The 20,082-nt window shown below is 41.0% G+C and overlaps 1 protein-coding gene across 1 annotated transcript in view; it reads right to left on the reverse strand.

Annotated features, from left to right (window-relative positions):
* Positions 1–20,082, reverse strand: part of GPC3 (glypican 3) — a 561,164-nt gene that overhangs the window by 50,475 nt on the left and 490,607 nt on the right. The window contains exon 7 of the mRNA XM_037821919.1: positions 4,776–4,935. Coding sequence (XP_037677847.1) covers positions 4,776–4,935 — 160 coding nt within the window. The remainder of the gene's footprint in view (positions 1–4,775; positions 4,936–20,082) is intronic.

The following is a 20,082-nucleotide window of genomic DNA, read 5'->3' on the forward strand; positions in this document are numbered from 1 at the left end:
TTGAGACAAGATTATCTTTTTTTTTCTGTGACTTGCAGTTACAAAAACATTAGGCTCACCAGAATCTTCTGGCTAAACCTACAGGGTATTGCAAATTGGAGCAAGAACAGGTCCAGGGAGGACAAGGAGTAAGGGAGTGGTAATTAAGATGTATCTGAGATGGGTGTTACTTGCTCGGAGTTGCTTTGTGAGTGTATATTTCATTTGTGCTTCCAACAGCAGTTGTATATGTATGTGTGTGTGTAGGTGCATGTGCCCACGTGAGTGCATTTGTGTGGGGAGGTGGTGTTGGGAGTTGGGACTTGGAAGAGAAGGGACAGATGCTTAAGATGATTAGTCATCACATCTTGCTAGTTAAGGAGACTTGGCCAGATTTTGCAAATTTTCTCAGGGACCAGCCATAGCCAAAGCACAGCTTTGGAGTAGCCAACTCCCCAAACAGCTTACGATAAGAGTTTCAACAAGGCCATTAACTAGGAACAATGCTGGTGAAAGCCTGGAAACAAGAGAGTTAGCTTAATGTACCATGTCCATCATGGATGAAGATCTGTCTATGGAGGGGAGCCTGCACATGGGTGTTTACTGCAAAAGCTACTTAAAACCCATGGACCAAATTCAATCTCTGCAGAAAACATGTGCTGAACTACAGATATTGAGGAAGCCAAAGAGCTTCTGGAGAGTTTGGAATAATGATAAAAATCCTCTGGTTGTTATAAATATTTGTAGAGCCTATCAAGTTAAAAAGTACTTTCACACTCATGATCGCATTTGATTTTCACAATAACTCATTGAGGTAGGCAAGGCAAGGATGATTAGCCCATTTTACAGCTGGGGAAATTGAGGATCAGAGCAGCTAAATAACTTGCTCAAGGTCCCACTATTCGTTAAGTGTGCCAGAGCTGAAACTCAAGTGTCTAACCTATCACAAGGATAACTGGGCCTTGGACCTCTTTTATACTTCCTAGAACACTTTTCTCACTGTTGGGCATTCTAGTGGCTTCTTAGATTTCGGCTCCTTGAAGTATTAAGCCTAAGGGGCACAAGTGTTCAATTAGAAGGTGGTAAGGAGAGGTGGTTTAGGGATGCAAACAAATCACCTGGGAATCTTGTTAACATGACTTTCTGATTCAGTAGGTCTTGAGGTCGGGCCGTGACCTCACTTTGAGTAGTAAAGGGTGAGGGGATATTGCTTACTGTTGGTTACCTGGTTTTAATTGCCTTCCATGGGTCCAAAATAAAAACCCAAGATAATTCTAATCTACACCTAATCTAATCAAGCTCTCTGAGCTCCCACAGGTCAGCAGCAACAGTACCTATAATAGTAGATAAGAGTTTTTGAGTGCTTACTAGGCACTAGGCACTGTGTCCAATGCTTTTCATAGATTGTTATTATTATTACAGTTAATCCTCACCACCCTATGAAGTAGAAAATATTATCTACATTTTATATATGTGGAAACAAGCTGAGGGAGATGTGAATCTCCCATGGAAAGCTTGGAAACTACCGAAAACTTATTATTAGAATCCTGGAGTACAAACATACTGAGGGCCAGGTGTGGACAAACCTTGGTAAGAAGTGCGGCTTGCCAAACTGGGAAAGTAAAAGGGGCTAATGTAGGGAAAATGAGATCTTTTCCAAAGTGGAAACATAGCTCAGGAGAAGAGAACAGGGAACCTACCAAGATAAGATGAAAATTCAAAAGACTATAGATATGCCCAAAAGACTCTGATAAGGACCAGAGCCCAATAAATGAGCATAATTACAGATTGCTGGCCCTGGAATGGCCTGCTAAAATGTCTAGGCATTCTCTCTACTTTATAAATGGGGAAACTGATTTCAAAAACGGGGAAAGGGCTTGCCCTAGGACACACGACCAATTAGAAGCCGAGTGAAGACTAGAACTTGGTTGTCTTGTACTTTATTCAGTGCACCAGAAAAGGGGCAGAGAAGTCCAACAGGGAAGCCAGCCAGTAGAATCTTGCTGGTCATGGTGCAAAATCTGTTCAGAGACAAAGGGGAGCTAAAAGAGAGTCTGAACATACTCCAAGCCTCAATCTTTATTACCGATTTGTCTTTTGGAGGAGGGAAGTTAATGTACCAAATGAAATGGTGGTAAATGCACATGGTGTTCTAAGTCTGGTTGACTAAGTGAATGCTGATGAATCACCAGGGGGAGCAGATGGCATCCACCCAGATATTGGGTTAAATTGTGGAACAGCTGACCAAACTGCATCATCTGTTATTTCAAAGAGCTATTGTGCCATGAGCTTGGCAGACAGCCAATGAGTCTCCTCTCGATAAGAAGCATTTCAAAAGGGACCCACGGATCTACAGGCTGGTAGAATTATGGAACATGTTAGGCAAGTGTAACCTATTGGGAGTAAGGCATCATTTTTCCTGTAAATTAAATAACTACTCTTATACTGTTTGTATAGTGTTTTATAGTTTACAAAGCACTTAGGGTTAATCATGCCCAACTAACTGACTAGAATTCTTTGAGAGGATAAATGTACATGTGGACAAAAGGAAACCAATGGATGTAATCTGTTTAGATTTTGAAAAGGTCCTTGACAAGGTCTGACACCAAACACTGTTTAAAAAATGTGAAGTCACTGTTGAATTGTGGAGCAGTGTTTGGAAATGGATAGGGGAGTGGCTTTTAGGCAAGAAAGCAAGAGTAGGGTTAAAATGGTACTTTTCCAGAGAAGTGTGAACAGTGGTGTGCCCTAGGGACCGGTGCTGGGACCAGTTAACATTCTGGTGAATCATCTTTAGATGACCACCTTTAGAAGACCATCACCTTTTCTGCCTGACAAAATCCAAACTAGACTTCAGCTGATTTTTTTTTTTTATGATTGGAGCACCTAACATGTGCCAGAGAGTCAACTAGGTCCTTTATAAACTCTTCCCTTCCATTTAATTCTGTTTTGGTCTTATGAAGTTGGGGTTATGATCCCCATTTGAAAGACGAAGAAAAGGAGACTTAGAGAGGAGGCTAAGGTCATGCTAGCTCATATGCAGTACAACCAGAATTCAAATACAGGTCTGCTCTACCCCCAAACCTATATTATTTTCACTGCAACATACCTGAATTGGCCTTGAAGGATGAGTATGATTAAAGAAGGAAGAAAAGAGGGGTTTCTACATAGAAATAAACATGGGCAATGGTATGAAGACAGAAACAAGAAGACAGAAACAAACAAGTATGTATATGCAGTACATGGGACGTGAGTACAGTTGCTCTTGACAAAGGAGACAGTTCCTGTGGGGTTAGTGGTGGGAACTGAAGCTGGAAGGGTAGTTTAGGTTAGACCAGAAGGCCAGCAGAATTCTACCAAGGAGCCTGAGCTTTATCCACAAGGCAATGGAGACAGGATGAAGGCAGCCAAGCTAGAGAGAGGCATGACATGCTTTTGAAAGATTAAACCGGCAGCTGTACAAGATGAATTTGACGGAATCTTCTGCCTGGGTCCCTAGATTCTCTGTTCTCTGATCTACTAGCCTAAGGCCCTCAATACTCTTGCCTTAGTTTAGGAGCTTGGAGACCAGTTAGGTTGTGATTGTGATAGCATCCACAGCAGGGTGGGAGGGGAAAATAGAAAGGACATAGTGACAGGGATTTGGGGCCCAAATACATATGCCCCTGTGAGGGAGAAGAAAGAGTCAAAGATGACTTTAGTTTTAAGTCTCAGTGACTGAGAGACAGATAGTGGCATTAGAAAAATAAGGCTATTAAAGGAAGAGCCAGCTTGGGATGGACAGTGTGACACATCGAGCTTGAGATAACAGTGGGGAAGCTGGGTAGAAATGACTAGTAAACAGCTGGATATGTGGGATGCTAGCTCAGGAGAGCAGTCACGACAGACAGTTGTACTTTTATAAATCATCCTCATAGTGGTATAATAGTTGAAAGAGCAAGAGTGGATATGATCAATGTTCTCTCTGGAAAAGGGAGAAAAAAACAGAGGCTTAAGAAGAGACCCTAGATAATACCTAATTTTGGGGCAGGATTAGGAAGAAGAGCTAGTGAAGGAAAGAGGCTGAAAGAGAGTAAGAGCATGGAGGGTTCTAGAGGCTACAGACAATAGGGTTTCAAGCAGAAAGTACCTACTGCAGAGGGAAGCGCATGGTGTTAGATGTCTCAAGACCCAAGTCTGATTTCCAGTTCTTCCATTTAGGTAAATCTCATTTCTTCTGAGCCCCAGTTTTGTTCTCTATAAACTGAAAGTAAGAATACCTATAAAAGTACTTTGTAAACTATGATAGGCTCTTGATCCCAGCATCCCTATATTATTATTGTTTCTACTGTTGTTTTATGTAGTTCTGCTGTTATGTGTCACAGCCTACATATGTTAGACTGCTTGTGAGAAAACAAAACAAACATGACATTCTAAGAAAAGAGGGTCAGCTCATGGCTCTTCCTTCAAAACTCATCCCATCAATGGTTTTTTCCCTAGATTCCTAAATTGCATTTCTTTTAATAACTAGGAGGACCCAAGGAAATCCCCAGTGGGAAACAAAGCCACCTGATTAAGTCAGTTCACTTTAGACAATGAAAATCAAGAAGCTACCCTTTAAATCTACTCAGGGCCCAAGATAAAATGTAAAGGCTCCCTGAAACTGTCATTTTTCTAGATTATAGCCTTCCCTTAAAGAGTTGACAGCACTGTGTTGGAGGGATTTTAGGGGAGTGAGAGAGAGCAGATTCAATTAACGTTTAATTTCTGAGCATCAGCATTTTTGGCCCAGATTTGAGTCTGCGCTAATCGGTTACCTGCAAGGAAGCGAAGCTGATTCTTTACTTTCATCATTCCATCCCCAGAGCCTCCAATGCACTCATCTTCATCATCGCCGCAGTCTCCACTTTCAAACCCTTCCTCATCAAGGTTTTTATCCAGAACTCTACCTTTGGGCACAGACATCGTTCTCAGGAGCTGAAAGAAAACAATCATGAATGCAGTAGCTCTTCAATTTTCCTCAGGTAGGCCTAAAACTGTTATTATTTTCTTCTTTTTTAGCAGCAATTCATATTATTATGATTACTCATCCATCATTACATTAAGTTAATAACAAAGCAGGTGATATGCAAATTCATAGAGACAGAAATTAGATTACAAGGTACCAGGAGTGGGGATGGGGAATGCTTAATGGGTGCAGAGCTTCTGTTTGGGGTGATGGAATAGTTTTGCTATTGGATGGTGGTGATGGTAGCATGACTCTGTGAATGTAATTAACAGCATTGAATTGTATACTTGAGAGTGGTCAAAATGGGAAATATTATGTCGTATATGTTACCACAATAACAAAGGAAAAAGCAGGTGAATAGTATGTGAAATATATCTCAATAAAGCTGCTTAGGATGATTAAAAATTCCTAAAACTGTGTTATTAATGGGAGGCATTAAAAATGCTGAATGTCACTTAAAGATGGTTACAATGGCAGAAAAAGAAGATATAATGGAAAACAACAAAAATTTTTAAAATGCTGAATGAATTACACAGAAGCTTTGAAAAACCATTTTGAAATTTAAACCATTGAAAACTGTTCCTATTCATACTTCTGGACTTTTCCACAGCATTTGACATGAGTCTCCACTCCTCCACCTCACTCACACCATCCTGTACCTGGAACTTACATAGCATCAGACCTTCTCATACCATGGTTTTTAGGTTCGTGAAATCCACCATGATAGGAGAACTCTCACTGATGAGGAACTTAGGACATGATCAGAAAAAAAAAATATATATACATATATATATATATATGTTGGGAGGACACCAAGATCAGAAGCTCCTATAACCATATTTACATTCACCAAATGAAACCAACAAATGCTTCCCACCAAATGAGCAGAGTGGCAGTGACATTTTATGCACATTTACAATGAATACTCTATAGTTATTTACCATGTACCATACCTTGATCACTAAAAATCCTTTCAAATATTTCCCCACAATTTCAATAAGAGTTTGAAAATTCATTTTTGCTTTATTGTAAACAACATGCTTACAAAGGAAGAGGAATTTTTGGTTTTGTTCTTCAGTGCCTGGCTTTTCATGCACATGGCCAAAGCTTTTCTTATTTTATGGTGACTCCCACCTCCCAAAAGTCTCTCCGCTGACCCCTAAGACCTGGCCCCCACAGCATGAGTGGTCTCTGAGAGCAGTTCTTGGGCTCCACTTTGTTTTTCCTCACATCCTTCACCAAGGCTTCATTCTAATATCCTCTGTTCCTGTTCTGGCTTCTGCCCCACCTCCCATTTCCAATTCCAAATCTCAGCCCCCCCATTTATAAATGATGGCTGACAAATGGTGGATATACAGAAACTGAGATTCTTTTGATTGTGGAAAAGGTAGTGTACTGGTTTGGATGTATTATGCCCCCCAAAATGCCATGTTCTTTGATGCAATCTTTTGGGGGCAGACATATTAGTGTTAATTGCATTGGATTCCTTTGATTGAGTATTTCCACGGAGATGTTAATCAATCAACTGTGGGTGAAACATTTGACTGAATGATTTCCATGGAGATATGGACTCTACCCATTCAGGGTGGGTGTTAATTGGATCACTAGAGTCCTATTAAAGAGCTCGGACAGAAGGAGCTTGCTGCTGCAGCGAAAAGAGACATTTTGAAGATGGCCGTTGAAAGCAGATTTTTTCTACTCCAGAGTTTTCCTGGGAGAAACTAAGAGAATACCTCCTGTCCTAGTTTGCTAATGCTGCAGAATGCAAAACACCAGAGATGGATTGGCTTTTATAAAACGGGGATTTATTTCGCTACACAGTTACAGTCTTAAGGCCACAAAGCGTCCAAGGCAACACATCAGCAATCGGGTACCCTCACCGGAGGATGGCCAATGGCCTCCGGAAAACCTCTGTTAGCTAGGAAGGCAGCTGGCATCTGCTCCAAAGCTCCGGCCTCAAAACGGCTTTCTCCCAGGACGTTCCTCTCTAGCAAGCTTGCTCCTCTTCAAAACATCACTCCCAGCTGCACTCTCTTTCTTCCCCCCAAGTCAGCTCATTTATATAGCTCCACTGATCAAGGCCCACCCCGAATGGGCGGGGCCACGCCTCCATGGGAACATCTCATCAAAATTATCTCCCACAGCTGGGTGGGGCACACTCCAAGCAAATCTAACCAACACCAAAACTTCTGCCCCACACAAGACTATAAAGATAATGGCATTTGGGGGACACAATACACTCAAACTGGCACATTCCACCCCCTGGAACCCAAAATGGCATTATCTTTCCAAATACAAAATACATTCATTTCACAAAAACTTAAATCATTTCAGTAACAAAAGTTAAGTACAAAATCCCATCAAAATCAGTTTAGGCTTGGTCAGTTCTAAGGCATAATTCCCCTCTAGCTGTGGATCTGTGAACCTAGAACAAGTTATGTGCTTCCAATACACAAAGGAGAGACATTCATAGGATGAACATTTCCATTGCCATAAGGAGAAACAGTAAGGAAAACAGGGTTAACAGGAGCAAAACAGTTCCTAAAACCCACAGGACAAAGTCCATTAGATTTCAAAGTCCGAGAGTCATTTCCTTGGGGCTTGAGAGAGTGGGAGCCTAACCCTTCCCAAGGGCCTTTTCGGCAGCCCGTTCCTCTCCAAACACTTAGGTGAGTGCTCCAACATTTCCACACATTGGGGAGACCACCTTCTCGGCTCCACCCTCCTCAAACATCGGGGCAGCTCCCGGATTCCCTTCCATCTCCGGGTCACACGCTCAACCCCTTCAGAACAGTGTGGTGGCAGCCAGGCTCTCCCCAATTCCCTGGGAATGTGCTCCACCCTCTTTGGGACCTGAGGTGGCAAAACTCTTCCAGAGCATCGAGGCGGAAAGCCCGCCCTCGACCTCCAGGGCAAACTCACCCTTTCCATGCATGTGGGCTGCTCCGCTCTCCCAGCCCTAAACCTCTTGACTCCAGACCTCAACCTCCATGGCTCTGTCTTTGAAGAGATTTTTCCTTTAATTTTTTCCTTGTCTGTCTCCTCCAGTCCAGACCGGCAATGGCTCCGTCTATAAAGATCTCGCAAAAATTCTGCTGGCTTTGCATGAAGCATGCAGGGGTCAAAGCCATCAGACAATAGGAGTTTCCACAAATCCTTTCTGCTTAACTCCTTATCCAATCTTGGCTTGTCCTCAGGTTGGGCTGTAGCTTCTGGGATTCTACCCACTGGAAGCCCGTAATTTTCCAAGCCATCAACTTCTGGTTTCTTTGAACCCAAGAGTTCAGTTCTAAGTTTATCTCTCTCTGCTCGCATTTTACTATAAGCTGCAAGGAGAAGCCAGGATACGTCCTCCACACGTAGTCTGGAGATCTCCTCAGCTAAGTATTCCAAGTTGTTGCTTCCAGATTCTTCCTTCCATCTGACACCAGGACTCAATTTTGCCAAATTCTCTGCCACTTTAAAACAAGGATCGCCTTTCTTCCAGTTTACAACACATTCATCATTTCTGTTCAAGTCCTCATCAGAAGTATCTTTAGAGTCCATATTTCCACAAACAGTCTCTTTAAAGCAGTTTTGGCCTTTTCTATCAAGCTCCTCACAACTCTTCCAGAAATTCCCCCTTATCCATTTAAAAAGCCGTTCCAACATGTTTGGTATTTGCAAACTCAGCAGCAAAAGCACCCCACTCTTGGTACCAAAATCTGTCCTAGTTTGCTAATGCTGCAGAATGCAAAACACCAGAGATGGATTGGCTTTTATAAAACGGGGATTTATTTCGCTACACAGTTACAGTCTTAAGGCCACAAAGCGTCCAAGGCAACACATCAGCAATCGGGTACCCTCACCGGAGGATGGCCAATGGCCTCCGGAAAACCTCTGTTAGCTAGGAAGGCAGCTGGCATCTGCTCCAAAGCTCCGGCCTCAAAACGGCTTTCTCCCAGGACGTTCCTCTCTAGCAAGCTTGCTCCTCTTCAAAACATCACTCCCAGCTGCACTCTCTTTCTTCCCCCCAAGTCAGCTCATTTATATAGCTCCACTGATCAAGGCCCACCCCGAATGGGCGGGGCCACGCCTCCATGGGAACATCTCATCAAAATTATCTCCCACAGCTGGGTGGGGCACACTCCAAGCAAATCTAACCAACACCAAAACTTCTGCCCCACACAAGACTATAAAGATAATGGCATTTGGGGGACACAATACACTCAAACTGGCACACCCCCAGTGCCTAGAAAGAAACATCCTGGGAGAAAGCCATTTTGAAACCCAACTTGGGAGCAAAGGAAGAAGACGCCAACCATGTGTCTTCCCAGAGAACAGAGGTATTCCAGATGCCATTGGCCATTCTTCTGTGAAGGTACCTGATTGTTGATGCCTTAGCTTGGACACTTTTATGGCCTTACGACTGTAACTTTGTAACCAAATAAACCACCTTTATAAAAGCCAATCCATTCCTGGTATTTTGCATAATGGCAACTACTAGTATAGTTAGGTTCCACTGCCTTGATTCTTTCCATGTTGCCAAAAGTTGTATGTACCATTGTGTTTGCACTATCAGTGCAAATGTCAACACAGTGGAAAAGGCAAATAATATCTTAATATTATTGTGAAAGTAGTTTTGACCCTGTGGATCCCTGGGTTTCATGGGCCCCCAGAATCCACAGACCATTCTTTGAGAACTAGATCTAGACTGTACTGTCATTTCGATTTGACCACAACCCACTAATCCCCTCCTTCACCATTATTTCTTATGAGGAAATTGCCTTTGGCAGGAGCATTTTTTGGAGGCTCTTCAAGAACAGTACATGCATCACGTGTGTCACAGACCACCTGAATTAGAATTTTTCACATAAGGAGAATTTGTGGTTAGGTAGAGATTCCTGAACTTGCTATTTCTCAAGCACATCTCACATGTTTGTCTTTCATAAATTCCTTCAGTGAGCATTAATTGAGGACCAACTAGGGGCTGTTCTTTATGTCTTCTGTCTCTTGAAAGTCCTTCATCTTTTCAAGTCAAGCTTAAATGGCCCTGTCTTAATAAAGCCTTCCTGGCTACCACAGATAGTCATAATAGTGCTCCCTCTTCCTCCTTTCCTCTTTTTCTGTATCTCCCAAATGGCACTTCCTGTATGCAGTCTGGTATTATTTCATGGTATGTATGACCTCTCTCTACTACCAGAGTGTGACCTGCCCAGGGGCTGGGTCTTACTCATCTTTGAACCCTACAGCATTTAAGGCAGTGCCTGGGATATAGTAGGTACTCAATAAATGTGCTCTTGAAGTGAAGGAAAATAAATGAATTGGCATGGTGTCTTTAATTCCTTAAAAGCTACTTCCACTGCCCCGTGAAAGAGGAGAAAACCAAAACACAGATCAATTAGAGAAGAGCTTATGACTGAATAGCTAAACCCTTTTAGGTGACTCTGACTAAGAGCTGCAGCTAATCTTTGAGAGACCGTTTTCCAACCTTGAGTATAATGCTCCCGGTATTCTCAGGTAGGTCGGTTAAAAAAAAGTGCAAGTAAAAAAAAAAAACTTTACTTCTTAAATTACTCCCATTTCGAAGACAACTTCAGCATTAAAAAAGGATTATAGTATACATTTAAACCATTTTACTAAGACATCTGCTGATGAGCCTAAGCCTCACACATTAACAAAAGAAATCCAAACCTAGAAAACTATTACTAATGCAAGAGTCTTAAAGAAGAGCCTGAAGCTCCAGAGTATTGAAAGAAGGGTAATGTGTCTGAGACCAGGGAATGCCAGCAAACACTGTGGATTTAATGCAGCCTGGAATTTGGCACAGAAAGCAAACCAGCTAATTACAATTCACAATAGTGACCTTTTGGTTCTCTTTTTCACTCTTTCCACATGTCTTCTACACTGAATACTCACTTTATAAAGGGAAAACCTGAGGGTCTTGTACACAGAAGCAGGTAACTTTAGATACCTACTGCTTTTGATCAACTGTTTTCCCTTTTCAGAGGACATGATCCTGTTAGCTTTTTAAAAGCTATGGCTCAGAGTAACAATTATCAATTTAAACACTCTTATTAAAACACAGGTCTGATTATTTCATTCCACTACCTCCACTTTCACTCTAAACACCTGACATTTCTGCAATGCATTGCTTTCCATATAGATAGGCCATACTCCTTAGTGGGAGGTGTACAAGGCCTTTCAACCCAGATTTTTCTCAAGTCACTACCCTCCTTGCAAGTCTATGTTTTAACCAAAGTAGATGACCACAGTTGCCTAAATATGCAATCAATTTTTATTTTAGTCTAATATTTTAATTTCATAAATATTATATATAATATAGAAAGTTGAAAGAGAAACAAGAAAATGAACCAATCCCCAAATATTAATAAATAATGTTTGTGTTTACAAAGGAAGTCATATTTTTAATGTTTATATTTTTGTGTAGTTGAACTTGGATTTTGGGATCAGAGAGACTTGGGTTAGAATCCTGGCTTTTCTGTTTATTAACTTTGTCTTCTTTGACAAGTTGCTTAATTTCTCTAAACCTCAGTGACCTCCATTGTAAAATGAGGAAACTATACCTACCTCATAGAATTCTTGCAATGAGTAAATGTAACATGCAATACTTTAAATGGGATAATGTGATAAAGCATCTAGCATGATGCCGTTAAGGGATCTACCAAAATTTACTTAATCAATCTCCTAATATTGGATATTTAAATTCTTCTAGACCTTTTGTTTTTATAAAGATGTAATCATCAGGAGAATTCACATAACTCTTTTCATATTTTGGATTATTTCCTTAGTTTCCCATTAGTAGAATTACTGTGTCAAAGAGTATGCACATTTTTATATGCCATGGGAGTAAGTCTCCAACTTCCATAAGAATCACCTAGGATGCTAGTTAAAAACTCAGGACCCCAGCCACACCCACAGACCTTCTGGTTTGTTAAATTTTTAACTAGACCCCTTTTCATCTTACTGTGAGTGAACCACAAACCACAATTTAATAAAAGCTGCCCTAGTGTTACTTCACTTCCCCGAAAGGCTCTGAAATCATCTTTGGACAAGAGTCACCTTAGCATCACGTGTATTTGAATCTTTAACACACACTCTCTAAACAATTTTTTTAAAAAGTAAATGGAATTGGATGATTTCCTTTTCACTTAGGTATGGACATCATGATCTTTTGTCTTTGTAGTTAATTAAAACACCCTTGTGTAAAGGTGATTGACTTCATTTGATTAGAAAGGGAAACATTTAAAGTTAACCTTGGAACAGGTACTCAGGGTTGGGTGATAAAAGGAAACAAAAAGCCTGGAATAATTACTTAAGAAAATTAGAAACACAGTAGAAGAGAAAAAAAAAAGACTTTCTAGAAACATAACAGTTTTATGTTCTTAAAACTGTAACCAGGATAACAAAAGGGTACTACAACATGGGGCAATGTGATTTGGCCAAAGCTCTTTTTGTGCTTGGTCGTCAGGAGAACAAATATCAAAGGACATACTTGTTGAAATTAGAGAGATCAAATATGCTGAAATTAGAAGATTGAGAGCAGCAATTCTTGATCTGACTACATAGTATAAATAACATGCCTCTTGAAATTATCTTGATTGCAAAGATATGAACCTTATCAGCCATGCACTGTGCTAGGGTTTAACATATGTTCTCTCACGTAATCCTCAAATCCTCAGAACCATTTTGTGCAATAGGGAAGACTGCCATCTCCATTTTCCACATGAAGACACCTTGGCTCAGAGAGGAGACCTGACTTGACTAAGTCACTGAGATAAGTGATACAGACCTTGTTAAATATAAAGTCTTCTATCTCAGAGTCCAGAACTCTTCAAGAAAACATGCTCTCTTAGGTAAAGACATCAATTAATGGAGCCTTCATGTCACAGTTTTGCCACCTTCACTGCCTTTACCTGGATAATTTCCAGGACAACTCCGTTTTCTCAGATGCCAGCTATTAACTATACCTTGACAGGAAAAGCCTTTCATTTTTGGGCAAGGAGGACTGGGTGCATTTAATGACATTGGGTGTCTCCTGCTTGTTTTCCCCAGTCTTACTGTCTACTGTGTCTTATATAACCAAACGATCTCATCATAAACAGGCTTGTTTTGAAAAGCTTCAGACAGCTGGTTTAAGAGAGAGTGAAAAATTCCATTATTGCTGCTGCACAGCTAAGAGTTTTCTTGACTTTGATCTCTTAGCATTTGAAAAAAAGGATAAATAACAAAATAGATAATGCAAGTATGGGTCTGGGTACATATTTTAAGGATTTAGCTGGTTTTGTCTCTTTTGGCTACTCACATACCTCTCTTTAGTCATTTTTTAAAAAAATATCTGGAATCCAGGTTACATTTTAAAGCTATTAAGCTGGACTTAGACAACTGATTTTGAACTATTTGGATGCTCAGCTTTATACAACCTGCAAGGAATGCTTTTGGGGCTTGGCTTTCCATGTCCACAGCAATGTAAACACATGCTTTACTGTTTGGGTTTGAGTAGCGTAAGCTAATGGGAAACAAATGTGGGGACTCCAATGAATCCCAGCTTTTTTGGAATGCCATTATTATTTATACGTTGTGCACATCCACAAGGCCCAGGGCACGTGACCTCTACTTTGCGTGCACACTTTCTTTGAACGAATGCACCAAACCACAGCCACAACTAATTGGAAACAATTGCAACACCACACATTTGAGACGAAGCCAGAACCCAAATGTGTAGGGCTAGAATTAATGTCTATATATGCACTTCACACATTGGAGAGGCAATAAAATGTAGCAGTTAAGAGCATGAGCTTTGGAATCTGACCAGCATGGTTGTGAATCTCCACTCAGCCTACTTACTAGCTGTGTGGCATTTAGGCAAGCCACTTAACTTCTCATGAGATTCTGTTTTCTCACTTGAAAAATGAGGATAATAATGCTATTAACTTCATAGGGCTGTTGAAGGATTAAATTAAATCCCATTCATCTTTCCTAGTCCCAGGTATCTTTCTTTCATAGAAGATTCCTCAGTTTGAAATTATATAGTCGCTTGTGCACCCCCATTGGACTGTGAACCACATGACAGAAGGGACTCTGGTCTGTTTTGCTTACTAGTTTCTAGAACAATGCTTGGTACAAAGTAAATGCTCAGTAAATGTTCATTAAATGGATGAATGAACAAATAAATAGAATAATGCATGTAAAGTGCTTAGCACGCTGCCTGGCAAGGTAATAACCTCTTGAACACGTTAACCCTACAGCTAAGGACAATGATAACTGAAGAGGAAGAAGGGGAGGGGAAGGAGAAAGGGAAGAAGGAGGAGTAACCACAGTTGTACCCAAGAAGAACTTACTACAAATGTCAAGTAAAGCATGACAAGCAACACTCCATGTCTACCAAACAAGGCACCAGAAAGAGGCTGAGTAGAATTTTTGTGAGTCTGAGGAAGCCCTTCTGGATGCTTCCAGTAAGATAAGGGTCTGTGCACTAAGAATACACAATAGTGAAGGGGAAAGGGGGATCAGTTGTGGCCTGCTAGAGACTGCAAGAAGCGCCCCCCCCCCACGCCCAGACACACACTCGACTGGGCTTTGCTTCTGCATCGTCTGCCACTTATCCACAAGGCACTCTCTTCCACTTCTAGCTCCCCTGATTCCTTCTTTATGTTTGCTAAAGTAGCACTGCAACTTGTGAAAATAAACCCTCCCTTGAAATAAATGTCTGGGCAGTAAAACAAACCAGGGCGTGAGAGAAGCAAACCCTGGATGTAATTTGAACCTTTTCAGTGTGGCTTCCTCTCAGTTGGGAACGCCTCTATCCTTGGAGAAATGGTTCTATGCAGTTTTTAGGAAGCTGGTCACTGCCTCAAAGTAGAACATTTATAATGTTAATACCAATAGCTTAAAACGGTATAGACTTTGATTCTTTTCCAAGAGGAGGCATAACAGTGGTTGCAAGTTCATACTGTAGAGTCTGGCAAACTTGAGTTCAAATCTAGACTCTATCATTTACTAGCCTTCCCACTGTAAACAAGTCATCCTTTAACCCACCTGAGACTCTGGTTTCTTATTTATAAAATGGATATAGTGATAATTGTACCTACCTCCCACACTGCCTTGTTGTAGGGATTAAATGAGGTAATCCTTGTAAAGCAGTGAGCAGAGAATCTGGCATACCATAAGTACTCATGCCATAATATATATTGATATTATATGTTAAAATACCTTTATAAAATCAGAATCTTTGAACAGGATGAATTCTGAATATTTGGTAAGGGTTCACATTCAGTTATGGCCTGGGTAGGGCTCATTCTGTAGAACACTGTAGGCCCTCAATAAATCTTAGCTATTGTGCTGTTATTATAAGTATTTCATTACTTTTGATCATTCAAAATGCCTCCATGTCTATTCTCTCAGTGGATTTACTCAGGACCCCTGTGGGGTAGCAGGTCAAGTATTATTAGCCTCATTTTACAAATGAAGACATTAGGGCTGAGAGAGATGAGGCAATGTGCAATATTTTTAGCCTGAACACTTTTTTTAAAAAATTCAGTTTTATTGAGATATATTCACATACCATACAATCATCCAGGGTGTACAATCAGCTATTCACAGTACCATCATATAGTTGTGCATTCATAACCACGATCAATTTTTAACATTTTCATTACTCCAAAAAGAATGAAAATAAGAATAAAAAAGTAAAAAAGAACACCCAAATCATTCCATCCCCCCATCCCAACCTATTTTTCATTTAGTTTTGTCCCCATTTTTCTACTCATCCATCCATACACTGGATAAATGGAATGTGAGCCAAAAGGCTTTCACAATCATAGTCACCCCTTGTAAGCTACATTGCTATATAATCGTCTGCAAGAGTCAAGGCTACTGGGTTGCAGTGGATAGTTTCAGGTATTTACTTCTAGCTATTCCAATACACTAAAACCTAAAAAGGGATACCTATATAGTGTGTAAGAATGTCCACCAGAGTGACCTCTTGACTCCATTTGGAATCTCTCAGCCACTGAAACTTTATTTCATTTCATTTCACATCCCCCTTTTGGTCAAGATGTTTTCAATCCCACAATGTCGGGTGCAGATTTACCTTCAGGAGTCATATCCTGCATTGCCAGGGAGATTTACACCCTTGGGAGTCAGGTCCCACGTAGTGGGGGAGGGCAGTGAGTTCACCTGCCGAGTTTAGCCTGAATATTTTTTAAGGGTAGCTTCTGTAAGGTTGCCAGGATTCGGAATGGAGTGGGGGAGGAGGGGTTCTGTATTCCAGTATAAACTTAGAAAAAGCATGGCCCTGGGGCCAGCACAGTGCGTGGCACACGGTACCTGCTCAGGAATTGCTTGGTAACTGAAAGAATGAATGAACCAATGAGTTATCAAACTAAATAAGCAACTTCTTCATAGTCTTTCGACTTCTCCTAATCTCCATCTCTTCAACCCGGGTCTGATATGCCATTATTACGGCCCTGGAATGGTAATAGCTGGTTCCTGACAGGGAGCTCTGGATGCACAAAGACCTGTCTGCTAGACAGGTGCACAGATAAGACAGTGACTGGCTGCCAGCATCCCCTTTATTAGGGCCACCCTGAGAGGCAGGTTCCCTAGTCCCCTCTAGTTGAGAGAGCCTCTTCCTTCCCTTGACAAACTCAAAGACAAAGGCAGACAATTGATCGTTTTAAGCAAGTGAACCAACTAGTTCAAAGGGATATGGCTACCCAAAGCACTAAGTGGCTGAATGAGTTTCCTGAGGCCACCCAGTAAGTTTCTTCTCGTCTCCAGATGACTACTCTGCTAGATTAGTCTGCCTCCATGGGCTAACTCTAGGCTCTGTAATGCCCTCCTTTAGGGTCCACACAGAATAAATCTCTGTTTAAAGGGCCAAACACCCCACAAAGTACAGTTCCAGCTCTAAATAAGGCTGGAGCCAAGCTTGGCCTAGCCCCACGAAGCTGGCCAGATCAGGCCAATTTGTCAGGCATGGTGGCAAAGTGCAAACCCAGCAAGGTACCCCGGCAAGCCACCACGTACAATGTCCAATTTACCCTTGAAGGAGTCTGACCCTTTCTCAAAGATGAGTGACATTTTGGGTCAACATGTGTTTTAAACTGTCGTGAAAAACCTTAAGGACAAAATATAACTTTTCTTTTTTTTTCTGGAAGGAAAAACTGCTTCTGAGACATCTGTGAAACCACAAAGCACCACTCGGTTTCCAAAGGAACCAGCTCTGTTAGATGAGGGCCACTGACAGAGGGCAAGAGTCCCAGGGCAAGAGTGTACCAAGATATTACATATTTCCCCAGGGGACTGAGGTTACACAGACATGATCTGAGCATTTACTATTGTCCAAGTGTATAAATCTGATTCATTCCAAATAGACATCTTGTGGTTATACTTTTGGGAAATGAGAATTCTTGCCTCTAAAAATAACCTCTGCGTATGAACCACAGCAGCCATTGTCATCAAGCGTTGGGCTTGAGGAGTAACCTCACCGACTAGGAGACGAGGGTTCACCATTCTTCCAGAAGGCCTCTGGCCCACTGAGGATTAGTGAGATGCCTCTTGGTTCTCTAACAAAGTTTCCTTCCTTTAAAGATCAGGTCTAGATCAGGATTTATAAATAGGTTTTTGGTGAAAATAGTTCTTCTTCTCTGGTGTCCTATTTGAAGATTATGCGTTTTTAAATACGTTTCAGGTAATTAAGGCTGCATCATATTATTCTGAAGTTTAATAAAGGACCTGGTACATCTGGTACAAGTCCACGAACTGGGATTTGATGTAAAACTAGATTTGTGTTTCTAGTTATTATTTCTCTTTGGAGGTCAGAGAGCTTCAAACCTTTCCCTTTTCAAGTTTTAGGCTCTAGAATCCTGAGGAAGAAACGGGATCTAACAGGAAACAGGAAATATGGGTAAAATTACTACAATATTTATATACAATTGCGTATTTTAAAGGCCAAAATAGAAGAAACAAAAGACTGGTGATCTTGCATCCTTTTTGTCCCCATTCCTTGATTGAAGAATAAATTTAAGGAGTGCTCAGGTAATTCTTCAAATTATGAAAAATTGGGACATGTCTTAAAACAATGCCTTGTTTTGGAAATACAGCATTAAAGATGCTAAAACAATTGGCTCTTTCTGAATCTACCATGTATAGTTTTTATTATGAACGCCATTGACAACCCTAGTTATATACTGCAGTTACCAAATGATTAAGTACTTCCTTGCCGTGGTATACTTTTCCTTTTTTGTGCCTCAAGCGGTTTGAGTGAAGTGGTCAAACAGTGGATGAAGGAATGCAGAATGGAACTGCTGGCATTCTCCAATAAGAAAGGAATTTGAGCCCCACCTTTAGGTAACTGTTAAGAACACTGTTTTAAAGTAAATCACTGAACACTGTAATCAACTCAATGTTTACATCTACTTATTTTTGATCATGGCAATCATTCTTCTTATTTTAGCTTAGTAAATTCTATCAGATACTACCACTTTTTTCCCTAAGTGTATAGTTTTCTGCTGGGTTTATTGTATATACTTACAAAACAATTTCTACTTAGCATCTGCCTAAACTATCCTTCATACTCTACCCTTCATCCCCTAAATAAAGCATGAGCTTACTTACTGTATCTGTATACTTGCCTTGAGGGAGCATATTTTAGATTAATTTTGCTTCTCTGATTAAACATAAAGTTGGAGCCCAGTATGGACACAATCATTTCCATTTCCATCTGAGTCTCTCTCATCCTTGCTTCTCATTCTTGAATTCCAATCCCCATCAAGCATTTTTCCTATTGGCTCTGCCTAGGAATCCATTTCTCAGACGGGCCCCTTTGTTTTTCCTAAGAACCATGTTAGAATGTAACCACAACGTCTGGGAAGAGCATCATAAAACCAAGTCCAGCCAACTTGTATTCAGTGTTGGGCAGAACTTGATCCTGTGCTGTTTTGGTGAACTATATGCTGGTAGAGATTATGGTGAATTATTTTCTCCATTGGCCCTCTTTGGTGGAAGGGATGTGCACATTTTGCGTGCTCCTGGGTGCTTGGCTGGATGTCTTAGCTGGATTCCTTCCATATCTCACAAAACTCTTTGGTGAAGATGGTGGTGATAGACTGGCAGGAATAGGAGAATGTAAGTGTGGGAAAGGAAAAGGACAGCTTATAACAGGCTGCAGCCAATGCACCTTTATGGTTCCATCCTTCTTTGTTTCTCTTCACTTAGCTCAGAAGTTAAGAATGCCCTGACCAGTTCTAACATGGTCTTCTCCAACATCCTCTGAGATTCCTTTTAGTAATATTCAATTAATGGCTTGTTAAATAAACAACTGTTTCCCTGCCCCATAACTTTGAACCCTTTAAAAAATATATCAGGCTAGTCTCACAAACATTGAGGACTGATGGTTTGGTATGCTGAGCCCTCTATCCTGGGGCTTGCCCTTATGAAGCTCGTTACTGCAAAGGAGAGGCTAAACCTGCTTACAATTGTGCCTAAGAGTCTCCCCCTGAGTGCCTCTTTGTTGCTCAGATGGGGCCCTCTCTCTCTAACTAAGCCACCTTGGCAGGTGATCTCACTGCCCGCCCCGCTACGTGGGACCTGACTCCCAGGGGTGTAAATCTCCCTGACAACGCAGGATATGACTCCCAGGGATGAGTCTGGACCCGACATCATGGGATTGAGAACATGTTCTTGACCAAAAGGGGGATGAAAAATGAAACGAATTAAAGCTTCAGTGGCTGAGAGATTTCAAATGGAGTTGAGAGGTCACTCTGGTGGACATTCTTACACACTATATACATAACACTTTTTAGGTTTTAATGTACTGGAATAGCTATAAGTAAATACTTGAAGCTATCAAACTCCAACCCAGTAGCCTTGACTCTTGAAGAAGATTGTATAACAATGTAGATTACAAGGGGTGACAGTGTGATAGTGAAAACCTTGTGGATAGCACTCCCTTTAGTGTATGGATGGATGAGTAGAAAAATGGGGACAAAAACTAAATGAAAAATAGGGTGGGATGGGGGGATGATTTGGGTGTTTGTTTTTACTTTTATTTTTTATTCTTATTCTTTCTGGTGTAAGGAAAATGTTCAAAAATAGATTGGGGTGATGAATGC

The sequence above is a fragment of the Choloepus didactylus genome, chromosome X (assembly GCF_015220235.1).
Source record: "Choloepus didactylus isolate mChoDid1 chromosome X, mChoDid1.pri, whole genome shotgun sequence".
Taxonomy (NCBI): domain Eukaryota; kingdom Metazoa; phylum Chordata; class Mammalia; order Pilosa; family Megalonychidae; genus Choloepus; species Choloepus didactylus.